General features: G+C 51.5%; 7 protein-coding genes across 7 annotated transcripts; 3 read left to right on the forward strand and 4 right to left on the reverse strand.

Annotated features, from left to right (window-relative positions):
- Nucleotides 1-4,632: 4,632 nt before the first annotated feature.
- Nucleotides 4,633-5,066, forward strand: ASPSYDRAFT_51170 (uncharacterized protein). Its single transcript, XM_040848238.1, has one exon. The coding sequence runs from the start codon at nucleotides 4,849-4,851 to the stop codon at nucleotides 5,032-5,034; it is 186 nt and encodes a 61-aa protein (XP_040696874.1). The 5' UTR covers nucleotides 4,633-4,848; the 3' UTR covers nucleotides 5,035-5,066.
- A 750-nt stretch (nucleotides 5,067-5,816) lies between these two features.
- On the reverse strand, nucleotides 5,817-6,331 carry ASPSYDRAFT_94903 (uncharacterized protein; the record flags this gene model as incomplete). Its single annotated transcript, XM_040853044.1, has 2 exons — nucleotides 5,817-6,170; nucleotides 6,233-6,331. The coding sequence occupies 2 exons, from the start codon at nucleotides 6,329-6,331 to the stop codon at nucleotides 5,817-5,819; spliced, it is 453 nt and encodes a 150-aa protein (XP_040696875.1).
- A 1,274-nt stretch (nucleotides 6,332-7,605) lies between these two features.
- ASPSYDRAFT_36631 (putative sterol carrier protein) lies at nucleotides 7,606-9,027 on the reverse strand (the record flags this gene model as incomplete). Its single annotated transcript, XM_040845450.1, has 2 exons — nucleotides 7,606-8,488; nucleotides 8,534-9,027. The coding sequence occupies 2 exons, from the start codon at nucleotides 9,025-9,027 to the stop codon at nucleotides 7,606-7,608; spliced, it is 1,377 nt and encodes a 458-aa protein (XP_040696876.1).
- Nucleotides 9,028-10,979: 1,952 nt separating this feature from the next.
- On the forward strand, nucleotides 10,980-12,228 carry ASPSYDRAFT_163330 (putative mitochondrial carrier protein; the record flags this gene model as incomplete). The annotated part of the gene is made up of 6 exons (XM_040843155.1): nucleotides 10,980-11,093; nucleotides 11,145-11,179; nucleotides 11,233-11,306; nucleotides 11,356-11,574; nucleotides 11,629-11,966; nucleotides 12,022-12,228. The coding sequence occupies 6 exons, from the start codon at nucleotides 10,980-10,982 to the stop codon at nucleotides 12,226-12,228; spliced, it is 987 nt and encodes a 328-aa protein (XP_040696877.1).
- A 248-nt stretch (nucleotides 12,229-12,476) lies between these two features.
- ASPSYDRAFT_62270 (putative pH signal transduction protein PalA) lies at nucleotides 12,477-15,230 on the forward strand (the record flags this gene model as incomplete). The annotated part of the gene is made up of 6 exons (XM_040850099.1): nucleotides 12,477-12,484; nucleotides 12,537-12,774; nucleotides 12,839-12,893; nucleotides 12,957-13,851; nucleotides 13,900-14,877; nucleotides 14,927-15,230. 6 exons carry the CDS (start codon nucleotides 12,477-12,479, stop codon nucleotides 15,228-15,230), a joined length of 2,478 nt encoding a protein of 825 aa, XP_040696878.1.
- On the reverse strand, nucleotides 14,937-17,022 carry ASPSYDRAFT_541348 (uncharacterized protein). Its single transcript, XM_040848798.1, has 2 exons — nucleotides 16,713-17,022; nucleotides 14,937-16,618 (listed from the first exon to the last, which is right to left on the reverse strand). Exons 1-2 carry the CDS (start codon nucleotides 16,783-16,785, stop codon nucleotides 15,342-15,344), a joined length of 1,350 nt encoding a protein of 449 aa, XP_040696879.1. The 5' UTR covers nucleotides 16,786-17,022; the 3' UTR covers nucleotides 14,937-15,341.
- On the reverse strand, nucleotides 16,744-20,011 carry ASPSYDRAFT_51176 (transcription factor domain-containing protein). Its single transcript, XM_040848239.1, has 6 exons — nucleotides 19,755-20,011; nucleotides 19,643-19,709; nucleotides 19,160-19,571; nucleotides 18,941-19,104; nucleotides 17,863-18,892; nucleotides 16,744-17,796 (listed from the first exon to the last, which is right to left on the reverse strand). The coding sequence occupies exons 1-6, from the start codon at nucleotides 19,851-19,853 to the stop codon at nucleotides 17,220-17,222; spliced, it is 2,349 nt and encodes a 782-aa protein (XP_040696880.1). The 5' UTR covers nucleotides 19,854-20,011; the 3' UTR covers nucleotides 16,744-17,219.
- Between the last annotated feature and the right edge of the window lie 2 nt (nucleotides 20,012-20,013).

A 20,013-nucleotide genomic window follows, 5' to 3' on the forward strand; every position in this document is an offset into this window, starting at 1 on the left:
CTGCACATCTGCCAGGCGATTCCTTGTCTGCTCATACTCGGCCTCGCTTTCTGTCTTCGTCTTCTGTCTTTGTCTCTTGTCCTCGTTGTCTATAAAGCTCCCGCTTGTTTTCTATTCCATCCACATCTCAGCTGTCTTTTATATTTCCAATTCCTCATCTATTATATATATAACACACCCTGCTGCTGCGCAAAGCCGCGAACAACCCACATCGCTTTGAAACGGGTGATCTTGTTGTCTGTACCTATTTTGGTCTTAAACCCCCATTTGCCAGTGATGACTTTGCGGCCAGCTGGTAGGTAGATCTGCCGACATTAACGATCTCCGGAAACTCACCGTCTGTATCAATGTCAAATTACCAAGGTCGACAATTCACCATTTGCACCTTCAAAGAAAGCGTCGCCACAGAGTTACACAGGCGTTGAGCCCGGGTTAATCCCAGCTAAACATTCTTCATTCCTCTACTTATCGACGATCATCTCTTTCCTTAGAATGATTCGTTGAGGCTATTCAGCCGCCCTATCTCACTGTCGACAACCAATATCAAGTGGTTGAGATTTGTGCATCGACCTATCGAAATACCATTCGAGGACGCCCCTTTTTATATATTTGGATTTTATAGCTTTCTTCCGTCTATTCAGAGTTGCTCTCTGGCAATGGAATAACTGAAGCTCCTTATACAAACTATCTCAATGCTCCGTGAGATCCTCATACCCGACAGACTGACAATTCGACGACGACGACGACAACAACAAAACATGGTTGTTTCGACATTAACAACTTTGACATCCTACCTGTTACGGTATTATATCTCTCAGCAGAAGCGGAAACAAGTTGATTGCTTGCTAAAAATATTCTCGCTGACAGGAAAAGCGCAGCGTGTTGACGACAAAAATGCTCGACAGTGCATCTGACACACTGGCGTGGGAGTGTGCCAGCAAATCCGAACCAGCATCANACATACATCGAGAATTTAACGAAGATTAGAGTAAGGCGTTGGTGGTGGAACCTCGGATAGGGTTGCGGCTTGTCTGGTCTCTGCGTTTTTCAGTTTACTTTGAACAAGTCGGATGTTTTCCAACCCATCGCCAGTTGCTACACTACAAGTTTGATGACTGTAAGTACCTCCTTTTGTCTTTGAGGCTTTGTTGTTGACGCCTTGGTCAGCATTTTACCTGGTTACACTCTGCCAGGCTGACAGACCGATTGCTATCGAATGCCTGGATACCATGATGCATCCGATGCCAATTACACTGACTCGGGCTGTTATTGTCCAGCTCCAGGTATCCATCGCTACCACATATCATCCATACAGGACCTGGGACTTGGTGTCTTGTTCCCACTCGAACAAACAGGATGCCTGTGCAGTACCAATCAGTATCTACTTGATCATCTTAGGCAAGCGAATGCATAAAAACCACAAATTGCTTCTCTTCGTCCCGGCCTACCACATCCAGCGGCATGCCCGTGACGTTTCGGCAAATGGTCCACAGTGCTGGCATTCTCTTGCTTGATCTTACAAAACAAGGACTGTACAAACCCTCCGGAAAGCAGATCGAGCTCGAAGCCTTTCCATGAGTCTCAGGAGCCAGATCAGATGCGAAGTGATTTGGACTGTCGCTCAGCTATCCGCTATATAACCAACTGGTGCCTTCCAACGCATTCAAGTGCCTAGTATTAGCTTCGAAAAGCGCTTTGTTGGCGACCATTCGATACAAACTTGGCTGGTCTATTATGCATTTGGCGAAGAGTGAGAATTCCGGGACTAGGCATCAACACCAATGAAGTTGCTCTAGCTTCCGAGCATGAACTGGGTCCTTGGATCTACAGCTCAAACGGAGGGCGTGAAAGAGTTGAACTGGTCGGGGTTTACTCTTTGGGGCGATTGGATGGACACGAGAAACTGCCGCAAGGTCCATTACAAGCGAAAGTGAAATTATACGACCTGTGGAGTATACAACGGCACCCTCACACTCCTCCTCAGGAAAGAACCGACTCAACTATACGGCACATTTCACTCTAAACGCAGGTGGAATTGAAGCTTGCGACACTGCATACTATACCACCGAATACAAGCAGATTAGCCCTTGTGCAAGTGCCGAATTCGGCATGGCTCCAGTGCGTCGAGGACACCATCATGTTTGTACGAAAACATGCACAAAACCCACCGAAGGCCAACGACATTTGATCAGACAGCACGTTCAAAACACACTATTGACGGGAACAGATAGATTATACATAAGTCAGCTCAGGCTGATCCTTGAGAAGAGCCTTCATGGACGACGCGAAAACTCGACAGGGATGTCTGTCAGCGAGTCAACCAATAACGCTATATTTTCTGTCGACACTATGGCAAAACACAATGGCTACAAAAGCTACCGTTGGAGATAGCTGGCTAGCCACCAGCTGTGCATTGCTTTTTGGTCTAAAGCACCAGGGTCATCAGGTTCCTTCTTGGACTTGGTCCGTCAGAAATCACCCCTCTGGCACCCAAGGCTATTGCGGGAAACCTAATGCAAGGCCTGGACCTGGAGATACTGTCTGAGAACCAAGGCAGCCTACTTCACAAGGTCTGTACGGGTAGTGAATGGACGAGGGCGAATGTTGAACAAGCCTCAAGTTTAACAACAAACCATTCTTCGGCCCAAACTGCTTCATTCTCTTTGGCCCATACAGCCGATCCGAGTTCACCTCAGAGACAACTCCGTCTCCTTCTGCGCCGTGGACGACGTAATTTGGAAAGCTTCAACTATGCAAATCAATGCGGTAATACCGTATCGAAGGACTCTCGCGGCGACCACTAGGCTGACCGTTTAAGAAGTGCGCGTGAATTTCTAGCCTTGAGAGGAGATTGCGCGGCGAGGCTCCTGAAATGGCTTTATTGGGACGTCCGGTGCTCTACGATGCTAACCACACAGGTGGAATCGGAACTGGGGAGTCATGCTTGGACCCGAGGCCAACCGGAACCATGAAATCCCACTCGAGGAGTGGCTGAAGGACGCCATGGGGTCTAGGTACATTTATGATGCCGAAAGTGTCGAGCAGCGATCCTCTCCTGAGAATCTAACCCAGACATGGAACTTGACAGTTGACCGTTTGCCTGTGCAAACTGCTTCACTTCGCAGCCATGTGACTGAGTTTACCTGGTTATGACACGAGCGTAACGGGCCAGCACAATGGCCATTGGAGTGAATGGCTTTTCTTATATCAACATCAAGGAAGTTGACACATTATCGGCCGCGACTTCAATTCCCAACGATGGATATATACCCAGCCATATCAACCCATGTTCGAAGCTGCGTGGGCCTTGGATTGGCTTTACCAATAGAGTCCGATATTCGACCGATGCATCAAACCATCAATTTTAGCAATGCTCCCATCTGTTGCCGCACCCGATAGCCCTAAAAGCTTGCCGGCATACCACACAAGCCCGCAGGATCGAAGTCGAAACCTCAAGGACACCTCCGAGAATCAACAGGTGCAAAAGAGCGAACCATGGCAAGGGATTCACTTGTTCTGTTGTAACGAGTTCGCTGAGCCAATACCAAAACTTCCGTCACTTCATCTTTCATTAATATATTACTCCAGTCCAGCACCTGTGCTCAACTTCACCTCATTTGGGTCAGCAAATTCCAATAATAGAACGTGGACTCGGTGGTAGGGTCTCGGACGTGCGGTTCTAGAAGCCCTGTATCAAACAGCGATAGAAGAGCCGAGAAAGAGATCGCGACGAATTACAAACCCTTGACGAATATGAAGGTCTTAGCAGACAGTCATCAGAGCAATCTCTCTTCCCAGCGTGGTATTTCACGCCGGACCATGTCCGTTTTCTTATGGCTTTCTCTATCGTCTACGAACCAGGGCTCAAAATGCCCGGCACACCAAAACATTCCTCGGCTTTACCGGTCAGGGAATAGGCGAATTTCATCGCCTACTAGGCAGTCACCAAACATCCCAACAATTGCACTTGATATACTGAGACAGATTGTTGTGAACATGGGGCTGTTTACTGAATTCACGCATTAACCGCAAGATTAGGGCTTCTAGCAGCGAAGTTGGCAAACAGTCAAAGTCCACGACACAATGGCGTACGATAAATTCATGAAATTGTTAACTAATATGCCTTTGTTTTTATTATATTACAGGGGACTAACTCTGTATCTCTGGGATACCTGGTCTATTATCGCTAACCGAACCCACTCCATCTCCGCTGCCTAACAGTCGATTGTTCGCTCGTACCTTTTTGTCTCACTGCGACTTTATACCTATAAGATCTGCATTGACGGCTGCAAAATTGCGGAGAACAGAGATGTTCGGGCCTTTGCAAGACGAGGGATGCACTATCGCGGCGAATATCAATGTCGAGACCGAAGACAGATGCTCTGCACTATCAGGCTCGAAGGACAGCGCCTCTGCGAGAACACTGCTGCTATATCATTTATTTTATCTCCAGCATCTGCGAGCCCCGTATACCAGACACAGTCTCTATGCTTTACGGAGGTACTGAGCTGAAAACACTTTCCTTTGGTCACTACCTTGTTCTTTATGGCGTGGCCTGTATTCCAAACACGTCTTATTGACCTCCTTGCGGAAAGACATTTCAGAACAGCTGTTTAAAGCCGAAGCAATTGATCTCTCGTGAAATTGTACCGACGTATCTTCACCATCAGCACCATCGATTCAGAAGGGCTTATTACTCCTTTCCTATATCCAGACAGATCACCAAATAGCGGATGGGCTCACCAAAGCGCTGAGCAAGGCAAAATTCATCCAATTTGTCAAAGCGGTCGGAATACGCGACGTTAACAATTAGAACGCCAGGCTACGCCTATACAGACTAGCTACTGAATGACCAAATGGCTTCACAGACGGTTGAAAATTTCCCCCTTGAGGGGGTGTGTCGACATTGACGATCCCAGTGAAGGCGGGAACTTCACCACTTACATCAATGTCGAATTGGCAAGGTCGACAATTCGCCGTTTACACCTTCAAAGAAGGCTTCGCCATAGAGTTACACAGAGAAAGGCTCGCTGATTACTGGCGTAGCCATATAGGGGTATAAATAGGCCTCCCATAGAGATGTTCAATGAGAATCCATGCACTTCTTTCCAAGTCGATTAAGTAGAGAACTTTCCATCAAAGTGACAAGGCGGCCTATTTGTCGACATTGATGGTCTCGGTGAAGGGGCGGTTCTTCACTTCCCATATCAATGTCAATGTGGCAAGGTGTCGCGACATTCACCGAAGCATTCAATATAGGGTCACACAAGGAAAGCTCGCTTGATCTTAGCGTTGGAATATGAAGGTATAGATAGGCCTTACATAGCTGCGTTTAATGAGAACTCATGCACTCTTTTCAAGCTGACTTTGTAGAGACGTTTCCACACTATTCACCATTTGCATCACGACAGGCACCAACATATTGGTTGCACAAAAGTCTTGCTTGTTACTAGCGTTGAGATGTCGACATACAAATAGACCTTCCTTAGCTATGCAAAATGAGAACACAAGGACTTACTTTTCTTCAATTAATCTGTCTCTATTCACTGCGTAGCTCGATAGTGTACATGAAGATAGACGGCGAAGTGTACGTCTGAGCGTTGGTTTTTGCATGTCTAGTAATAACGTTTCATCATTGATATCTAAGCTAGCATTAACTATCTAATACAACACTCAGGATCCCAGTATCGTATCACATCCAAAAACCTCACAACCAACACATGAGGCAAGAGAAGAAGAAAACGAGAAATCCAGACCCAAACAACACCAAAAACCAAAATCAACCGGACCCTAACTCAAATACACAGCGAGTTAATCTAGAGGCCGAGAAGACCCGCCAACGCCGGACCAACGACAGGAATATTCGAAATAGGGTTGGAGTCCGGCTTCGCAGTCGCAGCGGGGGAGGGAGTAGGAGTAGCTGAGGGGGTAGCGGTAGCGTCAGAGACGCTCACAGACGAGGTGGCAGCAACCGAGACGTGGAAGTGTGATGACTCGGTCGGCTTAATGACGGCAGAGGACGCGGCGGCGTGTTGTTGGACCTCAGTGGGTTTTTCGCCGGGGAAGTTCATGTTTGAGTTGGGGGTCATGGTGGGCGTAGGCTTAGGGCCGGAGGCTGTGCTGCTGCTGCTGCTGTCTTGCTGCCCGATGTTCAGCAAGTCCATGATGCCCTAAAAGAGCAATGTTAGCCTTTGTTCCTGGGCTTTGGCAAGGAGGGTGAGCAGGGACATACGTCGACAGGGCTGCCACCTTGGCGCTTGACATTGGTGGCTGCTGGTGCCGCGACGGCGAGGACGGCCAGGTTGAGGGCTATGGCGGCAGTAAGCTTCATCTTGAAGGATTGGCTTTGGTTGGTTGGTTGGTTGGCTGTTGGGTTGGATGGAAATCGTAGATGTCGGATGAACTGAAGCGCTCAAGCTCGAAGCAGGATAGAACTGGTGATTTATATTCGCTGGACAGGCGAGCTGGCGTCGGGAAGCATACGCAAGCTTTCGCAGTTATGGATAAACCATTCGTGACGCGGCGGAGAATATGCCACACCAGGGCACGAAGCCACGAACAAGCCAACCCAGACACCGAGCGTCACCTCCAGGGATCCTATCCGGAAGTAAACCAGCGTCCAATTGTGTGCTTCGAGGTGCAAGGGACCAGGATCTGTGGAGAACGGGTGGCATTGCGCCAAAGCAAGGGATACAAGCCTACAGAACCTAAAGCAGTGCCAGTCTCAGACGTTCGAGATTTGGAGAGGAAGGAAACATTCCACACGTTGATTGCGCAACTACATACTCAAAGGCTGGTTGGGATAAGCATTAGGAATGTGCCTCCTTCTAATTGACACGAACCACGCCATTCGATATTGACAGCGGCCGCAACACGAGGGAGTGAAGAGAATGTATTCAGCTTCGGATCATTGTCGGCACGACTTTTGACCTCGAATATCATAGGATTGACGAACGAGACTTCGAAGATGCCATTCATAACTGAATAGTGCTGTGTTAGTATGATCGGTCTATATAAGGATGTTCAAACGGATGATCGTTCATTGCGCTATTAGTTGAGAGCGCAAGGAGGACAGGGACACATTAATCCCTTTGTCCCTCCTGTCGACTTGACGTTGAGATATTTTTTGCAGTCCCAGCCATAACTAGGAAGGTTGCTGGCATGTTAATGACGATCAACTGAAAGGTTGCGCGAATTGCGTGTATGCTCAAAAGCGAACCCAAGAACCTCGTGCTGGTGGCAGGCGATGGGATTAGAATGAGCAGGTCACTCTCGGTCCCGTTCTATAATTTCTCGATGGAATGGACTGTCCATCAACAAGGGTATGTTGGAGACCTGGATATGTATGAAGAAAGGAAAAGGAAAAGGAAGAGAGGGAAGATTTTGTCGCGCGGAATTTGTTGAGGGGGTGCGGGCTGAGTCATCATATACCGGCAACTTGTTTAGCCGCGCCGAGGCCTGCCTTCTGCGCCAGAGACTACCGAGGAAAGTGTTGTCTATAGTTAGTCGAAATGCTACTCGGTAGTCAGCACTCATATCATTTTGGAGTCTAACATTCTGGTCGCTAGATTGTACAGTCATAAGGTATATACATCAACATGGAAACTAGAAACGAGCGATAACCCTCTCTTGTGCGTCAGCCAACGCCCATGAATCGGACGCGGTCTTGCTGAGAACCAGCTTGGCCTGCTCGGCCGTGAAGCCCTTGGCCTCGACGGCAGGGTTGTAGCCGAGACCGGTAATCCTTGCGACATCTGCTGATGGCACGACCTGGGCAACCTTGCCGTCCGCGCGTTTGTAGACGGTCACAACAACGGCACCACCTAGACCAAGGTTATGCTGCAGGCAGGAGTCGGTACCCGGAACCAAGCGGTTGTTGGCCCATCCACGCAGGTGCCAGACAAGTTCTGTACATTGTGCCAGACCGGTTGCGCCGAGTGGGTGGCCCTTCGAAATAAGACCTCCCGATGGGTTGATAACCATCTTGCCGCCATAAGTAATGTCACCCTTGGCGACCATTTCATGCGCCTTGCCGGGTTCGCTGAGCTCCAGGGCATCAATTGTGATCATCTCGTTGGCCGAAAAGCAATCGTGCAGCTCGCAGACTTTGATGTCTTTGACGTTCACACCGGCTTCGGCAACGGCAGCGCGGCATGCACCACGCGACATACCGAATCCCATAAGGTCAATGGAGCTCTTGTTGTACACAGTGTTGTTATCCGTCGCAAGCTGTTGACCGGCAATGAGAACAGCCTGGTCCTTAAGTTGGGGTCGAGCGTCCAAGAACTCCTGAGAGACTACAACGGCTGCGGCGGCACCGTCGGATGTAGGGCAGCACTGAAGCTTGGTGAGAGGCTCGTGGATCATCGGAGACTTCAAAACCTGCTCAAGAGTGTATTCATCCTGGAACTGGGAGTATGGGTTGCGCTTGGAGTGTTCGTGGTTTACACGGGCGATTTCAGCAAAGTGTTCGGGTTTGGCGCCGTACCTACTTTAGTCAGCTTGGTCTTTGAGGCGACACCAAGAAACTTACTTTTCACTGTATTCGCGACCCGCGTTGCCGAACATCTGAGCGGCACCGGGGGCGTTGGTGACACCGCGAGTCTCAGCCATCATCATACCGAACAGGCCGGTGGGGTTGGCGCGGTCGTTGTAGACCGACTGCAGAGATCCGGGGCTCATCTTTTCGAAGCCAACAACGAGAACGCAGTCGGCCGCGCCGTGGGAGACGAGGGTACGAGCCATCGCAAGACCAGTTGAGCCGGTCGAACAGTTGTTGTTGACGTTGTAGACGGGAATTTGGGTCAGACCAAATTGGTAGAACACACGCTGTCCGCAAGTGCTGTCACCGTAGACGTAGCAAGCAACACCCTGGTCAACCTCGTCGTAGTTGATCTTAGCGTCCAACATGGCCTTGACACCGGCCTCGAATCCGAGCTCATTGTAGTCGACCTTGCCTCGGGGCTTGATGAACTTGGTCATGCCAACGCCAAGGACGTAGGCGGGAGCTGCTGGTTTCTTGCCCATTTTGAATGAAATATAATGATGTACGAAGGATAATCTCAGGCGCAATGAGTATCCAGCAAGAATATCGGGTGAAGGTCAAGGACCAGCTTTTTAAATGTGGTTCAGGAGAGCATGTGGATAGCAGCGGCCGTGGCTTTGTTGCGGAGAGGCCAAACTTGCGGGGATGCCGCGACCGAGGTCCCGAGGATATATGGGATGCCGAAAGCGGTTTAGCTTCCCTCATATGACAAGGCGAGAAAACCAGTCTTCAGACTGCTCCAGTTCTTCACATCTGGTTTGCATCGGGTTGGGGCACGGAGCGGTCATTGATCTGTTATCCGTGTATGTCAGGGAACCTGCACGCTACTGTGGCCATGTGAAGTCGTGAAGCCGCCACGGCTGGCACAGAATTTGAGCCGGGAGACGGCCCGAGGATCAACGGAGAGGCCACTCACTGGCATGCTGCACGGATATCGGCACTGAGAGTTGACACTCAAAGGCGAACTCAGTTGATGCTCAACGAGCGAAGCCAGATTCGGGACGGAATATCAATACGGAGTAAAATGGTTGCTGTCCACCTCCGGCATTGGCTCTCGGGGTAACTATCAACCACCCACGATAGATTGACAAGGCTTGCAAACAGGTTTGAGGGCCCTGAGCAAAATATGTTTGGTTACGACACCATTTTGTGGCAACCACGACGTGGAAAGTATGGAGTATAAGCCGTGGAATCTGCCTTTTGACTGCAGTCTGGACTTTCGACGTTCAGCCACACAAAGCAGGCATCTGGGCAGACTTTCACATGCGGGACAAGCTTCCTCCTAATCAGGCAATCACCTGCACGACTAGCCAAATGCACGCTAGCGTCTGTATATCAAGGTAAAACCCTGTAATAACTCTCAATCAACTCCGCAACTGGCACTTGCAACCCCTTCAGACAGCTCCAGTGTTTTATCGGTCAGGGATCTTTCTTATCATGAATAACGGATTGTATCTCTTTGGCTCGCTTCAACAAGCTCGACTCTGCACAAGAGTTGGCGGGGTAAGCTCAAGCTCAACGGTCTGGATTGGTCCGACTTGTGGCTCCTCGCCACTCTAGTCCTCTTTCGGCTAGGGCGTTTGTTTGCTTGATAGATCATTGTCCCTCTACTTAGCGATCTCCCAAGAACGAAGAACACAACATCAGCAACTCAGGCATCAAGGTCTAGCGTCGGTTAGACGCTTGGAGCTGTTACCCTAGATTCGGAGTATATGCATAATATTGAGACGTAGTCCGTATGCAAAGGTTGGACGGAGTGCTTCACAACGACGTCACAGGTGCGCTAAGACCGATCAAGACAAGGCCAAAGGGCTGTGAGTGGCTGCGCTCGCAGTCTGTGGAGCGCCCGATTACTAGCCCAATTCTGGTGGACGAGGAGCTTCGCTTGAGTTCACCCGTCCACCCTATTCCACTGTTCTTCATTGAACTTGGACTGTACCCAGCGTGGTGGCCTCTCTGTACGTCTCCCTAACTGTGCCAGAAGAAGAACTGTTCCCATGCTAACATCCGGCTTCCAAATGCCTAGCTGTCCCCGTCTGCGGTCCGAATTCAACCAGTGTATATCCGTCCCGCCGGAGATAGCGCATGGTCCTATTAAGCCCGATTGACTCCCTTTTTCTTCTTTCTCGGAAGGAAGAGTAGAAGAACTGGATACTGGGCACTGCACTGGAAAAGGTTTCTTGATGGACAATTGTGGGACGCTGAACGGTCTGCTCACACCTTGAGAGGCCGCTTTGCGTTCCATAGGGTTCCCCAGCCTACTTTGCCGAGAGTGAATTGGTTCACCTAGACATATCCAGATATACAACGACTAAGCGACTTGAACAAACAGCTCACTGCCCCCAATGGGATACATAGCGGGATGACTGACAACAAACACTCTGAACATGCTCCCTTTACCCCTCCTTCACAACCATCTCCTGCACCTACAATAATGCCAGCGGGAAATAACTGGACTATGGATGAAACTACACGAAATAGACTACTCAAGAGGTACAAGACCCAGGTAGCCTCTGGAACTTCTACCGTCTGTGCTACTCTAGCTGTGGTACGTCCCAGGCAGAACTCTGAATCCGTGGAACACTTGCTAATTGCGCAGACCCCTCTCGAGAATGTCAAAACTCGCATGCAAACGTATGTTTCTGGCGACGTCGTTTTTTTCCCCCGCGCGTCGCTGACTTGACTAGGCACAACTTCCAGAATGTATTCCAATGTGTTCGATATCTCTGGAGAACGGAAGGTCCCCGTGGCTTTGTTGCTGGTGCGTCTGTTTTTACCCTTGCAATTCCGAACAAAACTGACCGGAACAGGTGCTCTGCCTCCTCTTGCCAGCGTCACGGCAGTCCGGGTTGTGAACTTTACTACCTACAATTCTGCTAAACATCGCATATCCGACTTTATCGAGGGAATAACCGGTCAATCTCCTCTGGCCATATACAACAAACCTGGCAGCGCCCCCACTGTCTCAACAATTTTTACCTTCATCACCGCGGGATTCATTGCTGGGGCGATAACCTCTCCACTTGCTTGTAGGTTTTATCTGTTATCTTTTTCTTATAATTTGGCGAGTTCTAACGGCATAGGTCCTTTTGAACTGGCCAAGAACGTCGTCCAGACATCTGTGCTAGTATCAAATCGTGCCCAAGCTTCCCCAGATGCTGTGCGAGATCACTCATTGCGCCGCAAGCCCCGTCTCGGAACCGTCCAAGCGATCAAGCAGATTGTACAGCGGTACGGGTTCAGAGGTTTGTACACGGGATTCTACCTCCATGCGATGCGGGACACCGTTGGGTCCGGCCTGTATTTTGCGGTCTATGAAACGGTCAAGCAGGTTGCAGCCAGGGAGCTCGGGCCGGATAAGTCTCCGTTTGGTGCACCCATGATTGCCGGTGCAATCTGCAGCACCGTACCTTGGTTTTGCGTCAGTATACTAGGAAACTCCGAAAGCTCAAATTTCAGAGTACTGACGATGACAGACGTATCCGCTTGACACCCGCAAGACGCGCGCGCAGAGTGTGCTTCTCGGAAAGACGAAGGAAGTCGGCGAAGCTTCCGCCGCTGTTGCACGGTCCAGCATGTATAAAGGACTGTCGATTATTTTGATCCGCACTGGAGTAAACAACATGATTCTGCTCAGCATCTTCGAATATATTAAGATGCGCATCAACGAGCTGGATGGCTGATGGATTTCAATTAGTATTGGTGGCGTCCAGGCGTAACAGTATTATATTATCTGAACATAGTAATACATACTAAACACAAATTTCAATCTAGTAAGCAATTATTGCCGTTGATTTGTAGTGTTTCGTATGCAATCATTGCTGCCTAAGGCACCACCACGTCATCTTGGTTGCCGTGGGGGCAGCCTGCGGGACACTTTTCACATCAACAACATTCTCAACCTCAAAGCGCAGCACCGCGCACCGCCAAAATGACCTCGTACGCTGCCTTCACACATTCTTCAAGAAAAGGGCTACATTAACAAATACAGAAACATCCTCCAGATCCCTTTCCGCCAATCGCACGCCGTCTCGCTCTCAACTGCCCTCACACAATACATTTCCTCCAAATATGACCAGCGGCCGGATATGTTCGCAGATGACCTCCAGATCATCGACCGACTCCGAAGCGAAGCCGTAAACGTTCAGGAGCCTCACATTAGTGGAATCAGCCGGTTAATCACCTACGCGGCGCAACTCAAATGGCTTGGAGGGAAATTCCCTGTTGATGTACGTCCGCCCTATTCGATTCGGTTCGAGTGAGCTTGTTGGATTGACTTGACATGACGTGTAGGTCGGGGTTGAGTTCCCCTGGTATCCTGCTTTTGGGTTCAATACCAGTCGGCCAAGTATTTCTTCCCTTCTCCATCTTTCTCTTCGGGATGTTCTTGCAAGGCTAACATACGGGGCAGTCTCGCAGAATAATATTCGCTTCGAACTCGCAAACATTACCTTCAACCTTGCCGCACTCTACTCTCAGCTCGCGTTCTCCGTAAACCGTACAACGTCCGATGGCCTCAAGCAGGCGTGCAACTATTTCTGCCAGGCCGCTGGGATACTCGCGCATTTACGTACAGACATTGTCCCTGACATGCGTTCAGCTCCGCCGGAGGACATGGACGAGATGACACTACAAAGTCTCGAAGAATTACTACTCGCCCAGGCCCAGGAATGTTTCTGGCAGAAGGCAGTCAAAGACGGGCTGAAGGATGCGTCGATCGCGAGACTCGCGGGGAAAGTATCCGACTTTTACGCGGATGGGTGCGACCACGCCGTCAAGTCGAATGCGATTAGTCCGGAATGGATCCACCATATGACCGCGAAGCAGCATCATTTTGCTGCGGCGGCGCAATACCGCCAGTCGCTGGATTGTCTTGAGAAGCGCAAATACGGAGAGGAAGTGGCGCGGCTGCGGGATGCAGTGGCTTGTGTGAATGAGGCGCTCAAGGAGAGCAGGTGGATTAATCGGACTGTTTTGGGTGATTTGCAGGGGTTGAAGAATCGAGTGTCGGAGGATCTGAAGCGGGCTGAGAAGGACAATGATATGATTTACCTCCATGCGGTGCCGCCCAAGTCGGAGCTGAAGCTTATTGATCGGGCAAGTATGGTTGCGTCGAAAGCGCCCTCGCAAGTTACGGATGCAATCTCGTTGCTAGGAGACAAGGGGCCTTTGGGCCAGCCGTTGTTCTCGAAGTTGGTGCCATATGCTGTTCACATTGCGGCGAGCATCTACTCGGATCGGAGAGATCGCCTTGTCAATGAGCAAATTATTGGGGAGTTGGAGACTATGACTGACAAGCTACGCGAGTATGTCCCATAATCTCAACGACATCTGGGCCTTGCTAACTCCTTTAGTCTACTATCCTCGCTCAATCTACCCGGTTCGCTTCAGGCACTGGAAAAGCCTCTCGGTCTTCCTCCGACATTAGTCTCCCACGCAGAAGAGATGCGGCAGCAGGACGGACTATATCGGCTCCGCAAGTCCCTCCAGGACATTGCCAATGTGAAGTCCAACGACAGAGCAGTCTACAAGGAAGGTGTCGAGCTGCTCACAGCTGAGAAAGAGGAGGACGACGCATATAGACGAAAGTTCGGCACAGACCGGTGGTCCCGCGAGTCGTCCGACACCGCAGCGCCGAAGTTATATACAAGCTGCCAAGAAATTGAAGGCTACTTCTCCTCCGCTCAGAGCAGCGACAACCTCGTCGAGCAGAAGCTCCAAGACTCCGAATCTGTATTCCGCGTTCTAACCGGCACAAACCGTGACCTTGAAGCCTTTGTTCCCAGTAGTCGGCGCGCGACAATACCTCCCGAAGTCGAGCGCGAGGTCAGCCGACTCCGCGGTTGCATTAGCGAAGTAAACCGGCTAGAAAGTCGTCGGAAGCGCAAGTCACAGACTGTCAAAGACAAGGCTCGGACAGACGATATCAGCTCGGCCTTGGTTCGAGAGGCCGCGCGGTTGGAGCGTGAGTTCCCAATGCAGGTCATCCAAGCAAGTCAATTCGAAGACCTCTTCGAATCCAGACTCCGCGATTACGACGTCGACCTACAGATGGTTGCCAAAGAGCAGCATGATCAAGATCAAATCGCTGCACAGGTCCGCGAGGCGAATCGTGCTTTCACGCGGGCACACACTGGAGATGCGTCAACTAGAGAGCGTGAGAAAGCCCTTCAGGAGTTGGAGAACGGGTACCTGAAGTATAAAGAGATTATTTCCAATATCGAGGTCGGTCGGAAGTTCTACAACGATCTCGCTAAGATAGTTGGCCGGTTTAGAGATGATGCCAAGGCATTCGTGCACAAGCGGAGGATGGAAGCTAGTCAGCTTGAGCAGTAAGTACCCTTACCTCGTCGTTCTCGAGCCGTGCTAACTTTGATATAGGGACATTTCCAGCGTCGCAGCCATGGCATCTCTCAATATCTCACCCATCCGACAGGCACCGCAGCCTGTCCAGCACCAACCAGTCCAGCCTCCAATCCAACCTCAGCCCCAGGTAATTCCACAGTCACAGCCTCAACTCCGGGAACCATTAACGGCACCGCAGCCGACCCGCGGAGTCCCGCAGGTGACGCCGGGAATGTGGTCTCCTGAAATGGGGATACGGTTTGGCCCTAGCAGTTCGGGGACGCAGCAGCAGAGCCATCCACAGACGTGGGATCCGACCAAGGGCGTGAAGTTTTCGTAACTTACATTTAATATAGCATATTCTTGGGTATAGACCTTCGTGCTAGACCATAATACATAGTACAGCTCGCATCAACAAAAATATACAACACTCGAGGAATATGAACATAAACTACTTATAATCATAAACCCTCCTCATCACAGCGGCTGCTTCCGCTGCGTGCTCGCGCGCCGAAATGCCCAGGTCCTCACGCAGCGACAGAAACTGCAACCTGCTCGTCCACGTCTGCCACTCCCGCCCAACAACTTCACTCAGCCGCGTCCACACATCCCCTCCTTCTCCTTCTCCTTCTCCTGCCGCCTCTACCTCAGCTCTCCCCTTAGACCTAGACTTAAGCCTCGCCCTCCTCTCCCTCCTCTCCATCCGCGCCCGCTGGTACAGCTCCTCCCCCATGATAATTAACCACTGCGCAGCAGCTGTAATGCTCACTTCATTCCCAGGCCCAGTCGCTGAAACAAACCCGAACCACGGCTCATGGCTCACAGCCACTGCCACAGTCTCTTCTCGTCCTCTTCCTTTTCCTTTCCCCTTTGAATCGAAACCCGCGGATTGTGGAACAGTATGTGACCGATTTCGATTCCGGTTCCAGTTCTGGTTTCCAGGCCAAGACTGCGAGTACGAGTGAGAGGACGAGCGAGAGGGCGAGCGCGAATGCGAATGCGAATGCGATGGCGGGTGATACAGCGTCTCAGAAACCATCTCGACAGCCACGCGCTCCCCGACATTAGGATACAACAGGAGTTTCTCTTTCGTCAGGAACGCCAGGAACGAGACGAGGTTGTATAGATGTTTCTCTACCCCGCTGCTTCTGCGGCGGCGGTGGCCTAGATTTGAACCTGGACCTGAACCTGAACCTGAGGGTATTGGCACGTCGGTGCCGGGTTCTGCGTGTTCATCGGCGAAGGTATCGATATCAGCATCGGCATTGCCATTGCCATTGTCATTGTCATTTGCATCGGAACGTGAATATCTCGTCTCGCTCCGCGAGCGGAATAGCGCAGACCGAATGGATCGTTTGGTGCCGCCATGGCTCTGTCTACGCGTGGAGGTTGGTGAGGGAGCAGAATCATAGCCAGCATGCAAGAAATAAGCCGCAAAGTCTCGAACAGCCTCGTTCGTGAATATATGGAGCGCATTATACTGCTCCTCAGCCTCCGAACCAAATCCGTACCCGGAAGTGCTAATCGAGTCATCCAGTGCAATCCCGCTATCGCGATCTTGGGCGCGCGCGCGAGAATCAAGGGCCCGGATGAGCTGGAGGAGTTTGTCTTGCGATGGGGAGGGGAGGTCGGGTGTTGGTGTTGTTGGGTCTGTGTCTATTGAGCGCGGGAGGGATCTGCTTTCTTTTAGGGCTGTGAGGAGGAGGGGTATTCTGGGGGTTTGGGATGCTGTTGTTTTTTTGCTTTCTGGTTAGTATCGACTTATTCTTGGAATGGCTAAAAGCTATATAAGCGTAGATGGTGCAGAGAGATAGATACATACCGGATTGGACGGCGGAGTCGAGGGAGATCCTGTCTGCCAGGTAAAGCGGGATTATTTCCTCGATTGCAGTCATTTTCTTTCTTTCTTTTTCTATGTAGATGTTTACCAGGAGAATGAGTGGGTGTTGGATGATTGCTGATTATATATCATGCGACGCCGGCCGGCCAAGTCGGATGTATATAACTCCATTGTAGATTGTCATGACGTCAGGGTATATACGCAGAAAGAACAATAACAGCACAAAGACAAGAACACGCCATACGAAAACACACCTATCTACTAGACTATATACTAACAGATGACCACCCCGTTTCCGTCCCGATGGGCTGGCTAGCAGCCTCTCATATCTATATCATATCATATCAAATCATATCTCATCCCGACGCATCCCGCGCAAGGCAACCCTACCCAGGCCTACCCACATGCAGTGCCAACTGCAAATGGAAATCATATCATAAATAAATAAATAAAAAAAAAAAAAAGGTATACCATTCATTCATAAGCAAATCAAGCCTTCTCATCCAGGCCCTCCAAAAAGAAATCCAACTCACTCGGCCCGCCCTGGCTGTGCTCGTTCTCGGCAATCTGTTCAAGCAGACTCAGGAACGGGTCTTTTTCTTCGTTCGCGGCCGCCGCCCCCGCTCCTGTGCTCGTGCTTTGTCCAGCGCCAGCGCCGGACGAGGGCTGCGACTCTGGGGACTCGACGGGGACGGGGGTTGATTCGAAGGGGAATGTTGCGTATTGGATCTGGGATTGTGGGTGTGGTTGTGGATGTGGTTGCGACTGCGACTGGGTCTGGGACTGTGTTTGGAGTTGGGGTTGGGGTTGTGTTTGATTGAGGTGGATGTGTGTTGCTGTGGTGAGGGATGGCGAGAAGATATTTGATGGGCCTGCGGCTCCTGCCCCTGCGGCGGGGTGGTTGAGTAGTTCTGGGTCCGTAGGGATATCGGGCCATGTTGAAGATGGTGAGAAGGAGAGCGAGGCCGGCGAGGTAGATGGGTGGCGCGCGTGAGACTGGTGCGTGATGCCGTTTGGTTGAGAGGGGAGAGTCGGCGCGTAGAGGAGTTGGGGATCGAGGTCGATTCTAATATCGTTATTAGCATTGTTAAGTTCCAAGGTAAGGGTGAAAGAGAGAGAAGAGGTAACGTACTGCTCATCATCAACAAGCCGCACATGGCTTCCATCGACAACAATACCAGGATACCGATCGAGAAAGTCTTCGAGATGGAAGACCGGCGCGAACCTCACTGGTCGTGCTGCAAGCGTTCGAACAAGATCCGCATGGCAGGTGGATAGTGTAGTGAGGAGATCACGATGATGCTGCACGCCCATCCACGACTGTCGCAGCCATGCGAGCTGGTGCATTTCTCTCGTCAAAAAGTCCGGACTGGATGCAAAGACCTCCCCGTCGCGGTGGCCGTGGTAGTGCACGCCGTGGATGTGTACTGTGCCTGCGACGGTAAGACAATAGGCCACAAGATCAGGCCACTCGATGCGCGGTGCATGCCGGGCGAGCTCGACGAGCTCGGCGATGGCATTGGCGTGCGAGAAGCACAAGGTTGTAGCTTCGATTTGCCAGCTCTGGTGCTGGCCTGAGCCGCGGAGCTCGGCGAGGTCTATTGGGAGGAATGGGCGGTAGAGAAGGCAGTGGACGAGGTGGTAGATGAGCTTTGAGAGGAGGAGGAGGGTGCTTTCTGGATGGCCGAAGAGGGCTTCTATGGACGCGAAGAGCTCATGTGTACCGGCGGCCCAAAGGTCAAGTTCCTGCCGGATCTTGGAGAGATTGGAGAGGGCGTGCCATGGGAAGTGCGAGTCGCCCTTGACGCCTCCCGCGGCGAGATAGCGGTGCGTGACACCGAGGATCCGCGAGATATCGACAAGAAGCGCGGAACAAGACCCGGCAGTTTTGCGGCGGTCAGCCGAATACGGGATATTAGGGCCGACCGGGTTAAACAAATCTCCAGGGTCAGCACCCGAAGAGTGAGACGCCGGCAAGCGCACAACGATAGAGTGGTCGGCGATAAGACACGGGCGCTTCGACCCGCAGGCCAGGAACCGGTCCATCACGTAGACAGACCAGAACAGGCGGCGGCGCATCTCGCGTTCCTGCGGGAGCGCCGGATGGGAGGGTGGCAGTTCTCGATACAGGTCCAGAGCGAGCACCATCGATACCGCGTTTCCTACCTGGTCAGCTCGCGCACCACCGGTTGTTGTAGGACTGAGCGTACCTAGAGTCATGTAGGCCTTCTTCCCGCAGCCGTACGCATAGAATGTCTGCGACAGCAGCAGCAGCGTCTGGAGATTCTCGATCGAGGGTTGGTCGATATCAATCATCCGCCGGGCCTGGCGGGCGTACTCCAAACTCCCTGGCGGGGGATTCGCCGTCGTGTACCTGCTCGATTAGCCATTAGCCACCGGCCTAGAGACCGATCAAAAAAGAGGCGTACCGTAGCGTCAAAGCATAAATAGCCATAGACAAATACGCCGGCAACTGGCCATTCTGGTGGCGCTGGCGGGTCGACGCCTCATCCAGAATAAAAAACGGCTTCCCATGCAGTCGCGCAAAGTACGCATCCAGCATCGCATCCGGCATGCGACCGGGCTGGGGATGCGCATACGAAGAAACCGGCGGCGGCGGCGGTGCAAAGGAAAACGCAGCAGCCGGAGGATGCGCATGCGAATGAGAATGAGAATGAGAGTTTGGATGGGGATGTGCAAGCTGCGGCAAATCAGGCTTCACAGGTGACGAGGGCGAGAGTGGATGGGTATCATCCTGCAGGCGTTTCTCGAGCCCGTCGACCCGTTTCAGCAGCGCCTCGAGCACATCTGTTTTCGGGCCTCGCTTTTTAGGAACAGCGTCTGCAATCCATCATTAGCCCAGACCAGAATCAGGTCGCCTTCGCTGGCTGGAATTCGGGCAGTTTTTGTACCGTAAATACAGGCACATTGGAAGACCTTGCAGGCTTCGCAGCTGGGGCGGAGGCGATTGCATTTGATCTGACGATTAGCGCGCACTCTCCACTATCTTAGTGACAGGAATACCTTTCGCTTTCGACACGACTTGCAGTTCATGGACTCGCGGGGCTCGGCCGTGGCCCGGCGAGGCGTCAAGCGGTCGATGCTGACCGTAGGGCGCGACATGACGGACAATCAGTCAAGAGAAGGGGAAGCGAGAGCGAAAGCAGGACATGCTGGAGAACAGGAACGAGGGACCGGCTATATTATAACGTGGAGCCCCGGACATGGCTTGATGCAAAGGCTAAACGAAAGAAGACTAGGAACGGACGTAGAGCCAATGCGG

Source organism: Aspergillus sydowii, assembly GCF_001890705.1.
Source record: "Aspergillus sydowii CBS 593.65 unplaced genomic scaffold ASPSYscaffold_17, whole genome shotgun sequence".
Lineage (NCBI taxonomy): Eukaryota > Fungi > Ascomycota > Eurotiomycetes > Eurotiales > Aspergillaceae > Aspergillus > Aspergillus sydowii.